At 48.8% G+C, this 12,500-nt stretch overlaps 1 protein-coding gene across 5 annotated transcripts in view; it reads left to right on the top strand.

Annotated features, from left to right (window-relative positions):
- tacc1 (transforming, acidic coiled-coil containing protein 1) overlaps nt 1–12,500 on the top strand; it is a 53,451-nt gene that overhangs the window by 29,129 nt on the left and 11,822 nt on the right. For all 5 annotated transcript variants that reach the window (XM_076283949.1, XM_076283948.1, XM_076283950.1 and 2 more), the window contains exons 3-5: nt 5,961–7,038; nt 8,797–8,857; nt 11,424–11,592. In XM_076283949.1, coding sequence (XP_076140064.1) covers nt 5,961–7,038; nt 8,797–8,857; nt 11,424–11,592 — 1,308 coding nt within the window. The remainder of the gene's footprint in view (nt 1–5,960; nt 7,039–8,796; nt 8,858–11,423; nt 11,593–12,500) is intronic.

Raw genomic sequence — 12,500 nt, 5'->3', positions numbered from 1 at the left:
ACATCCTCCTCCTCCTCCTCCTCCTCCTTGTCTGCTTCTGCACCTCAGGTATTTATCTGCCCATTAAAACCTCGTAAAAAGCCGTAAACAACAGTTGCAGCACCTCCATAAAGCTTCCAAATGAAGCCCCACTTAAATGAGCAGAGGAGAGGAGAGGAGAGGAGGGGAGAGGAGAGGAGAGGAGGGGAGGGGAGAGGAGAGGAGGGGAGAGCTGGGATGGATGCCTCGGTGCTGGCCGAACCTCAAAGGGTTAAATGGAGACATGCCAGGGGAACACTGAGGAGGGCAGCTTGGCTCAGCTCTCTGTTTGTGTTCTGAGGGAGAGAAACAGCCACTGTGTCACAGGGGAGGAGAGACACTGCTTAGTGACCAGCTCACAACAGTGACCAATCACAGGGCTCTGAGTACAGTGACCAATCACAGGGCTCTGAGTACAGGGACCAATCACAGGGCTCTGAGTACAGGGACCAATCACAGGGCTATGAGTACAAGGACCAATCAATCACAGGGCTTTGAGTACAGGGACCAATTACAGGGCTCTGAGTACAGGGACCAATCACAGGGCTCTGAGTACAAAGACCAATCATAGGGCTCTGAGTACAAACACCAATCTCAGGGCTCTGAGCACAGTGACAAAATGCTGGGGACTTAGAACAGCCAGAGCCAAAGTACATAATTCAGACCTGTGGAGCAAACTGCACTAATCAGACTTTATGGGATGACATCACTCAGTAGATAAGTTGTATTAGCATGATGATCAGCAGAGGGAATCTGGGTGATTAATTCCATCTGCACTTAGCCGATTAGATGCAGCACAGCAGAAAGAAATGGTTACACTAACAGTAATGTGAAGGGAAGTGGTGCTGAGCTGGTTTAAATGAGAATGAGAGACAGTTAGAATCACTCACTGATCATTTGGTCAGGTATTATGGTGACACAGAGAGAGACTGGAGTTTTTTTGGTGAGAAAGAGAGTTAATAGATGAGGCGATTAGTGTGAGAGAGGGAGGGAGGGAGGCAGAGAGAGAGTGAGAGAGAGAGGGAGGAAGAGAGGGAGGGACAGTGTCACCCAGAAAGGCCTCTGGCGGGTGTGGGAACGACCTCGAGCTTGGAATTCGGGGGGTGTGTGGTGGTGTGTGTGTGTGTGTGTGTGTGTGTGTGGGGGGGGGGGTTGCAAACAAAAGCGTCGCTCCTCTTGGCTTTGAGTCGTCAATAGGGAGGTCAGAGGACTCAGGGGAGTCACGTCACATGATCACGGACCATTCGCTCCTTTCTGTCGCTCCCGTCTCTTTCTGTCTCTTTCTCTCTTTGTCTCTTTCTCTCTATCTCTCTTCCTATCTTTCTCTGTCTCTCTCTTTGTCTCCTTCTCTCTGTTTCTCTCTCTCTCTCTACTTCACCCTTTTTGTTTGTCTTCTCTCTCTCTCTGTCTCACTCTGTAACACTTTTTCACTCTTTCGCTCTCCCTCTCTCTCTCTCTCTCTCTCTCTCTCTCTCTCACAGACACACACACACACACACACACACACACACACACACACACACACACACACACACACACACACACACACACACACACACACACACACAAAACTCCCTCTTAATGTACAGTTGTAATTTATTCTCCAAACCTCGAACCACAGAACACTCCAGGACATACCATTATGCTGTGTCAGGTATTTCGCCCTCAGTCAGGCAGACGGGGGGACAGAGAGAGAGAGAGAGTGGGCGGAGGAGTGCTGGAATAGCCGCGGTGGACGGAGAGAGGATACGTGTCACGGCCAGAGAGAAAGACAGCCGCAGATGGTGAGACCTAATAAAGGCCTTGGAGCTCCGTCTGTGCAGAGAGGTCAGCTTGAGCAGAGTTCATCTCAACAGCCCACTGGCCTGCCATATTGGAATGGGATTGGGGCCAGATCGGGGTCAGTTCAAGGTCAGATGAGGACCGAATTCCTATCTGCCTAGTTTATTTCCACATCAGATTATTCCGCTCTCATGTTCCAACATGAATATAATGGAACCTCCACAAGCACCACACGCATGAATAGAATGGAACATCCACAGGCACCACACACAGTTGCATGGCAACAGTCATTATCATGGAGTTACAGAACACAGATCCGATTTCATGTTATCTCTGTGCTTGGTGAGCCTTGATCTCTTCTCTGTACAGTTATGTGTGTAATTAAGGATAATCCTGCCACTTCATTTGAGGGTGACGTCAGTGTGCTTCATGATGAAAGCTCTCAGTTGTGCCAACAAAACAGACTGCAAACAATGTGGCTCTTTGCCCCTCCAAAATAACCCCCCTGCTTCGCCACGGCTCGGCATCAGCAGAGCGCCTGTGCCAACGATGTGTGTGCCAGACGCCCAGAAACGGCCAGGACGGAACAAACTGCCCTCAGCGATCGGGCTCTCACAGTCCTGTGGCTCCTGGGCGTGGCGTGCTAGAGAACATGCCGCACGTTAAGGCCACGTTAAATTTAGTCCATTTCATCTGATTACTTGTCCTGTTCTTTTGTGTGTGTGTGTGAGAGTCTGGTGCCGTGTCTGTTAGAGGGGCCGTGTTGTGGTCACTGAGTGGTGTGGTCAGCTGCTTCTCTGGATCTGTGTTACATAAAGAGACAGCAGAGTCAGGAGCGTGACTGCCCTTACTGTCTGTCTGTGCTGTGAGAAAGATACGCAGAGCGAGCGGCGGACCAGAGGAATCATTTCAGCGAGACACAGAGCTCCTTCTGAGCTCTGTGAAGGCGTGCTACATGGGGAGTCATTTTAGCGTGACACCAAGCTTCCTCTGAACTGTGTGAAGGCGTGCTACATCGGGATTCATTTTAGCGTGACACCCAGCCTCATCTGACCTGTGTGAAGACGGATGTAAACACAGCCCAACATGGCGGCATCTCATCTCATCAGCGCCCCTACATAAACACACATCATTCCATCTCATCAGCGCCCGCCACACACACACATACACACACATCATTCCATCTCATCAACGCCCGCCACAAGCACACACACACACACACACCCACACACATGATTCTTGCATTAGTCACTGTGCCTGTTGTTTGTTGTTGTTATGTAACCAACAGCATGCTTCAGAGAACATCATGTTGTCTTTTTTTAGGCTTTGTGTATATAGGATATATTCGTTGGCCTTGTTAGTGTTTTGTGTTTATGTTTGTTAGCCTTGATGAGGCTTTGAGTTTTGGACATGTTTGTTAGCCTTGATGAGGCTTTGAGTTTTGGACATGTTTGTTAGCCTTGATGAGGCTTTGAGTTTTGGACATGTTTGTTAGCCTTGATGAGGCTTTGAGTTTTGGACATGTTTGTTAGCCTTGTTTAGGCTTTGTGCTGTGAACATGTTTGGTAGCCTTGTTGGCTCTTTTGTTGTGAACTTGTTTGGTAGCCTTGAGGGGAATGGTCAGGGCTGAGGCATCATCGTGTTTGTGTTGCTGTAACAGTGGGTGACTTTAAATGGAAATGTTCCTTTGCAGTGGCACTGTGTATGGAGACTGGCAGCCTGGATAAGAGCCTCCAGGGAGGAGAACCAGCCGTTCTGCTCCCCAAGTCTAAATACTGGAGCAGAGCGGAGATGAGTTATCTCTCTTTGTTGGCCGAGACCAAGTGCTGTGGTCGCAGCGAGAGTTCACCAAGGACTCAAATTTGTTTTGTGTTCCTTATGAATGCAAAGCACAACAGACTTCAAAGGGAGTAGACTTACAATGTATGTGTGTGTATGTGTGTGAGTATATATATATATATGTGTGTGTGTGTGTGTCCATGTGTGTGTGTGGATGTTGTGTCTAAACACAGCCTTGAAAACGAGTAGCATAACCTTACCGCAGCAGAAGAAGGCATAGCCCAAGCAGACCACAAAATGCTGACAAAGGCTGTGAAAGGTACCCTTGATGTTATCCTGCACTTACAGTACTTAAGCTTGGCGAGGGGAGGGGGTGTAATTATGGAGGGGAGAGAAAGAGAGAGGGAAAGGATGTAAAAAGAGATGGGTGAAAAAAGAGAGGGAGAGAAAGTCAGAGGTTAATTAGAGAGACAGAAACAGAGAGAGAGAGAAAGTATGTGTGTGTGTGTGCGCATGTGTGTGCATTTGTGCGTGTGTACGTGTGTGTATATATGTGTGTGTGTGTGTGTGTGTGTGTGTGTGTGAAAGAGAGAGAAAGTCAGAGGGAGACACTGAGAGAAAGAGAGAGAATGAGATTGAGAGAAGAGCACTCTGGAAGGGTTTGAGATTCACGTGTTGTGAATCCCACTGGCATTTTCGTACATGCTGCAAGCTCTGTGCACCACTATGCCCACTGACGTGTCTCAGTGCCCACTGACATTTGCTCTGTGTGTGTGTGTGTGTGTGTGTGTGTGCGTGTGTGTGTGCATGCATATATGTGTGAGTGTGTGTGTGAGTGTGTGTGCGTGCGTGTGTGTGTGTGTGTGTATATGTGTGCATGCATACTGTATGTGTGTGTACAGTATGTGTGTGTGTGTGCGCGTGTGTGTTGTGTTTGTGTCTCAATACCCACTTACATTTGCTCCGTTGCTCGTTCGTTAACACCTCATGAGTCCGGTCCACACAGCCACGCATCACACAACTGACCATCATAACAGAGTCCGGTCCACACAGCCACGCATCACACAACTGACCATCATAACAGAGTCCGGTCCACACAGCCACGCATCACACAACTGACCATCATAACAGAGCAGATATGTGGCCATTGGAGACACTCTTCATCTGTAAATATTTAGAAAAGGAATTAGCGAGAGGCGCTATGAAATCTCCGACACAGAACATAGCTCTTTACTGGTGTATAAATAGACCCAGTCTTCTCCTGTCACCTAGCAACAAGCTGCACTGCAAAAACTCCGACGATGACAGCCGCTATTGGCATTCACGTCGTGTGCAACATCTGAAGAAACGGGTTTAATGGTTGTACTGGCCCCTGACCGATCTCTAGTCCAGCATACGTTAGCTTCACCAGGCCTGTTCTCTCTCACGCCGTCGTCACATGCTTTAGCCATGAGGAATAGCGATGACAGAGCTCGAGCTCAGTGCGAGATTCTGATGTCTTGAGGCAAGTGGACTGAAAGGGCTATTGTTGAACAGGGTGGACATCCTGAATGATGCGATATCCTGGCCACGACTTTCAAGGGAGGTTTTGCCTTGAAAGACGTTAAGGCCAAACAATACAAAGGATGTTGTCTTTTCAGACGAGGAAGCAACAGAATGCGTCCATTGTAAGGGTCCAGTTATGTATTATGACGTAAAAAATACTTAGAATCACAAGAATGGAGGGTGACATTAAAGGTCATGGCGAGGACTGGATCTGGATCGGCAGGCGTGAATAAAATACAAATTTGATTGGCGAGCGTGAAGCAGTCTGTTCTCTCCTGTAAAGGTTAGCCTTTTGGAAGTGTGTTTACTTTCCGTGCTTTAGTCCCTTCCTCTCCAATTTATGCCTTCTCTTCCTCTCTCTTTGTCTCACTCCCTCTCTCTCTCTCTCTCTCTGTCTCTCTCACCCTCTTTCTTTCTCTCTCACCCTGTCTTTCTTTCTCTCTCTCTTTCTCTCTCTCTCTCTCTCTCTCTCTCTCTTTGTCTCTCTCTCTCACTGTCTGTCTCTCTCTAATCAAATCAAATAATCAAATCAAATCAAATGGGGCTTTATTGGCATGAATGAATAAAGTCATTGTTGCCAAAGCTACAGGGATAACATGTTAAGTATCAACTTTACATTAATATGGATTTAAGAGTAATGAAAGAATGAAAAAAGAAAAAAGGGTAGTAATAGCGTTCTTTCTCTCTCTCTCTCCCTTTCCCTCTCTTTCTCTCTCTCTCTCTCTTTCTCTCTCTCTCTCGTAAGTTGAGTGGTTTCCCATACTCTGACCATGTTTAAGCACACACACGCTTGTCCTGACTGTTCTGTAACCCCAACTCTGTTTTGTGTCCATCAGATCCTTCACTGGAGGATGAGGGGCAGATGACCCAGGGCACTGCTGAGGTTCCGAAGGCCCGTCTGGACCAGAATCAGAACTCCAAGAAGGATGAGCCTCTTTCGGTTCCACCGGCTGGTTCTGCTCTCTCGGGCCTGCTGGACGGTTCTGCTGAGGTGGAACAGCCCTTGACCCAGAATCACACCATGGTGGTGGAGCCGGTAGAACCTCCCATGGGTTCTGATGGTGAAGGGGCACTGGAGAGGAGTGATGAGCTGTGTAATGGACTCCTGGCCAAAGGCTCCACGAAATCACAGCCCAGGTCACGCAAAGCCAGACCCCCATCTCTGAAGATGAGGACCTCCCATAATGCCCCGGACCCTTCTGAAGTGGACGATGAACCGCCAGCTCCTCAGGCTGACTACGCCTTTGACCCGGAGCTCTGCGACGAGAACTTCGACCCTTTCAAAAGTGGAGGGTCCAAACTGCAGAGCTCCCAACCCCCCTGTGCCACGGTTAGCCAATCAGAGCCAGAAGCCGAGCCCTCTGAGGTGGCCCCACAGGACGCTCAGCCAGTAAAAATGGAGTTTGGCTTGAGTGACAGCGAGCCGAAGAAGGCTCCGCCAAGGAAGCTGGGTAAGAAGCCGGTGAGTAAGTTGCCCTCATCCAGGAAATCCAGGTCGAAAGTGACGGAACCTGTCGCTGCGGAACCCGCCACAGACTCCTCGTCCTCTCAACTGGCGCCAGCGTCAGCCGTTGGGTCCACTGCACCCCAAAACCTGGACGACATCCCCATTCCCAAAACCTCGTACAGCTTCAACCCCAGCCAGTGGGACGACCCCAACTTCAACCCCTTCGGTGGGGGCGCCAAGATGAACAGCTCCCCCGTGCTCCCCAAGGGCGGCTACACCTTCGACCCGGACAATTTCGATGACTCTGTGGACCCCTTTAAGCCCTCCAAGACACTAGGGGGCGCCGGTGACCTGTCCGACACGGACCGGCTAGCAGAGAAGCCGGCCAAAGCGAAACTAGACTGCCCCCTAGAGGAGGACAGGAAAGCACGTCAGTCTCCGAAGAAGAGCAAAGACAGGATTATCACGTGAGTGTGTCCGTCCCATCCTAAGCCCGTTTGCTACATCAGCATGTTCTCCATCTGTGTGGTGTAGTTGTGTTTGGCTTCGTCTCTCTGCTGTCTGTGCTTGTCCTTCATGACTGTTTTGTGTTTATGAGGGGATATGAACAGATTCTCCTCCACTGATCTCCCATCCAATCTGAAGCCATGTGTTGTTGACCACACATGCAACATACCACACATAACTGTGGTCACTGCTGCTAATCCCTCCTGGATGGAAAGATGGTGGAAATGATGGAGTATGTTTGACTTACTGTCTCGGCGTTTTTAATCAAACGGCTTCTGTTCCCTGAACTTTTTCCCCTGTGGAGAAACAGCCAGTCCTTCTGAGAAGTCTTGCATTCCCAAAGAGCTGAGGGTGCAGCTGAGGGATTTTATTTATCGCTCTGTGGCCCAGTTCTGCTGGGGGGGGGGTTGCGGGAGGCGCCCTGCTTCATTTTCCTCCCCCTGTGGCCAGCAGGGCTCTGGCAAAAGTCTTCCATCTCCTCCCTCAGACTAACTCCTAACTGCTGCTAGTGTGTCCATCTCCTCCCTCAGACTAACTCCTAACTGCTGCTAGTGTGTCCATCTCCTCCCTCAGACTAACTCCTAACTGCTGCTAGTGTGTCCATCTCCTCCCTCAGACTAACTCCTAACTAGCTAGTGTGTCCATCTCCTCCCTCAGACTAACTCCTAACTAGCTAGTGTGTCCATCTCCTCCCTCAGACTAACTCCTAACTAGCTAGTGTGTCCATCTCCTCCCTCAGACTAACTCCTAACTAGCTAGTGTGTCCATCTCCTCCCTCAGACTAACTCCTAACTAGCTAGTGTGTGCTGCGCTGTTGAGCTCACACACTCACACACCTCTTCTTGTTTCTTTCTTCCCTCCCTCCCTCTTCTCTTTCTCCTCTCATACTCCTCTTTCTCTAACATCTAATGGTCCATCCATCCCTTTGCTCTTGCTCTCTTCCACTTCCTCTCTCTATATCTCTTATTTCTCTCTCTCTCTTTCTCCCTTCCTCTCTCCCTCTCTCTCTACTTCTCCCTCCCTCTCTCTCTCTCTCTCTCTCTCTCTCTTTCTCTCTCTCCCGTGCTCTGCTTGCCTTCCTGTGTTGTCTCTTCATCAGGACCACAGAGCAAGTCCAGTTTCTCTGTTTTCTGTTGTAAGTACTCCGTCTCTCCTCTCCTTACGCTTCTCTCTCTCCATCCCTCCCTCCATCTTGCTCTTCCTCTGCCTATCTGTCGCTCTCATGGCATGGCTTCTGAAACTGGGTTACCGCTTGAAATCCAACAGGGCTGCACCATGTTAGGAGAGAAGAGGGGGGGGGGGGGGGGTTAAAGCAGGCCATCGTTTTTGTTTTGATTTGATTTGTGGATGTGTTTCTGTATAGAATTGATTGCCTCGTCCCTTAGGGCAGTAGTTAATGATTTTATACAGAGCGCTCAGAGTCTCAGCGCCACTCCTGAATGTCATTAAGGGAGGTTGCTGCACAACATGCAATTGATCATACATCTCCAAATGACCAGTGATTTGCACTTACTGTTTCCTATGAGTAAAGAGTAGCAATAGGAAATATTGATCATTCAGAACAGCATCACATCATCAGTATAGAGTAGCATTAGAAAACATTCATTCAGAACAATATTGGACTCAGCAGAGAATACTAGCATATTATGTTTTGACTGAATTCTATATCTGTTTCCAAGCAAATGTAATGACTTTGGCTTTTGCCTTCACCCCTCCAGGAACTCATGCAAAGTGAAGAAGTATGATAATCAGGCCTTGGTCCTGGATGTGTGCAATCAGGTAAGGGATTACTTAAATTGGTGTGTGTATGAACACACACACACACACACACACACACACACACACACACATCACACACACATCACACACACACACACACATACATACAAACACACACACACACACACACACACACACACACACACACACACACACACACACACACATACAAACACTGAGAGAGAGAGAGGGAAGGAGTGCATGGTGCAGAAAAGAGAGAGAGAGGGAGAGATAGAGAGAGAATGAGTCTGTGAGAGGACAGAGGAAATAGACAGATAGAGGGAGACAGAGAAAAGGAAAGAGATAGAACTCAACAGTGATAGAGAAGGAGAGGCTGAGAGAGATTAGAGAGGAGGGAGGAGAGAGAGAGAGAATGAGAGAAGGAGGACAGAGAGGGAGAGAGAAGGAGGACAGAGAGAGAGAGCGCTGGTCCATGTGGATGAAAAGGGGGTGACGCAGTGGAGCAGTGCAGCAGTCAGCTCAGACCAGCTCCCATCATGCACTGCTGCTGCTGATACTGTGACTCAGCAACAGCCCCCCCCCCCCTTTAAACACACACACACACGCACACACACACTCACGTCCGCTTCCCAAAGAGTGGATCAGTGCAGCAGCAGCCGCTCAATGCACTGGATTACAAGCAATGCAGTGCTGAAGACATACTCACACACACACACACACACACACACACACACACACACACACACACACACACACGCACGCACACAGCAGAGCACACACACAATAAGATACAGCAGAGCACCCGTGGGAGCAGCCCTGGAGGAGACACACATACACACACACACACACACACACACACACACACACACACACACACACACACACACACACAGCAGAGCACACACACAATAAGATACAGCAGAGCACACACACACACACACACACACACACACACACACACACACACACAGCAGAGCACACACACAATAAGATACAGCAGAGCACACACACAAACACACACACACACACAGTTCAGGAGAGCGTAGAAGATTGGGGGAGACAAACAGATGAGAGATGGAGAGATAGGTGAGATAGATGGAGAGACTGTTTATATGACTCAGCATAGCGCATACACACACACACACACACACACACACACACACACACACACAGACACACACACACACACACAAACACACACACACACACACACACACACACACACACACACACACAGCAGAACTGTGGCTGTTTCTGGCAGCTAGTCCAGGTCATGTGACTCAGCTGAGCTCACGTGCCTCAGAGTGTGGCTCTGCCTCGTGCACACACACACCGTGGGAGCAGCCCTGGAGGAGACACACACACACACACACACACACACACACACACACACACACACACACACACACACACACAGACACACATACACACACACACACACACACACACACACACACACACACACACATACATACACACACACACACACACACACATGCACACACACACACACACACACACACACACACAGGAAGACACACATGAGTGAGACAGACAGAGAGGATGTATTTGCATACAGTGTATGCATCGATATTTGTGTCACATGGATGCACTTGTGGATGGACCTGCAAGGAAGCATGCAGACAACTCACACAAACAAACACACACACATGCAAAAACAACCTATTTTCAGACACACACACACACACACACACACACACACAGAGACACACAAACACACACACACACATGCAAAAACAACCTATTTCAGACACACACACACACACACACACACACACACACACACACACACACACACACACACACACACACACACACACACACATTCCCTGTTGAAGCAGATGGAGTGCTCCCTACATGTGTGTTATCCCTCAGGGTTTGATGGCCGCCTGATCAGTCGGAAGACAGAGGGAAACAGGGGCGGGGGGGGGGGGGGGGGGGGCCCTGCCCTGCCCTGCCCAACACCACCCACATACTGCAACTGCAGATCCGTTAGGGCTGTGTATTATCTGAGAGGAGAGTGTTAAGCCCCACAAAATACAACATCAACGGATCCCATATTTTCTGGATATGTGTTAGTTAATCCTCTAGATGAATACGTTTTAGTTTATTCTTTTTTTTATGCCTTTTAATGACAGGACAGTGGAGAGTGACAGGAAGTGAATGGGAGAGAGAGTCGGGGTGGGATCCGGAAAGGACCACGGGGCGGGAATCAAACCCGGGTCGCCGGCGTATGGTGCAGGTGCCCCAGCCAGTTGTGCCACAGCTGGGGCCATTTTAGTTTATTCTTAGTTGAATATGAATTTGTTTGTGTATATAATGGTCAGGATGACAAACCATGTGGCCTGAAGCGTAATTAGGACCTGAACCCTATTCCTGACCCTCCTGTAACCAGGGTTGTGCACAATTCGAATTGCAATTCTGCTTCCTGTTTGCTACCTCAATTGAAATGCAAGTGAAATTCAAGAATTGAATTGGAATTTAAGAGCCAGTTTCAATTAAATTCTGGAATTTTGCACAAGCCTGCCTGTAACCAGGATGTTATTCCATCTCTGTTTTGTTGTTGTGCTGTGCGACCCATCAGGAGGAGGGTTCTGAGGAGAGCCAGGTGCCCGAGATCACCCACCGGGTCCGCCATGCCACCGACGAGGAGAAGCTGGCCTCCACCGCCAAGAGCCACAAGGGGGAGCTGGAGAGCGAGCTGTCCGACTGCTCCAAAGGCTCTTCAGGTGGCAAGACCAAAACGGTTACCGGTGAGTGGACAGACTCATTCCTCAGCGCACTCACTGGCTTGTGGTCACTATCACTGATGTCCCTGCGGGTCATTTTAACTGATGTCATCCCTACTGGTCATTATAACTGATATCCGTGCTGGTCACTATAACTGATGTCATCCCTACTGGTCATTATCACTGATATCCCTGCCTTGTCATTATAACTGATGTCATCCCTACTGGTCATTATAACTGATGTCATCCCTACTGGTCATTATAACTGATGTCATTTCTACTGGTCATTATAACTGATGTCATTTCTACTGGTCATTATAACTGATGTCATCCCTACTGGTCATTATCACTGATGTCATCCCTACTGGTCATTATAACTGATGTGATCCCTACTGGTCATTATCACTGACGTCATCCCTATACACTCATGAAACACACATCCTCTCGGTCATTACACTACTGAGCATGCTCAGTACAATCCCAGCCCAGAGCATGTCCAGGTCTCCACATGATGGAAGAGGGTTTCAGTGGAACCCAGAACACGTCTACGTACTGTAGAACATTCTATCCAGAGGGTTTTGGTGGAACATGTAAAACATCTACGTAGAACGTCTTGTAAGGATTCTATCCAGGCTGTTTCAGTGGAACCCATAAGGCATCTACGTAGAACCCCTTCTTAGGATTCTATCCAAGCAATATTTCTAGCTGTCAAGTGAAAGTTCTTAGTAGAACTTTAGACCATTAGTCTAGGGGCTTCCTCCACACTCCCTTACTGAGACAAACACACGCACACTAACTTACTGAGACACACACACACACACGCACACTAACTTACTGAGACACACACACACACACACACTCCCTTACTGAGACAGTTGGGTGCGAGTCCACACACACGGTTCTTTGTTCAGCGGGAGGTTCTGATGGTCTGT

Source organism: Alosa pseudoharengus, unplaced genomic scaffold (genome assembly GCF_046254945.1).
Source record: "Alosa pseudoharengus isolate Yale_2024_CS ecotype anadromous, Long Island Sound unplaced genomic scaffold, YU_APseudo_1.1 YU_APseudo_1.1_scf_14, whole genome shotgun sequence".
NCBI lineage: Eukaryota > Metazoa > Chordata > Actinopteri > Clupeiformes > Clupeidae > Alosa > Alosa pseudoharengus.
The sequence above is the reverse complement of the archived record's forward strand: the minus strand, read 5'-3'. Positions and strand labels throughout refer to the sequence as shown.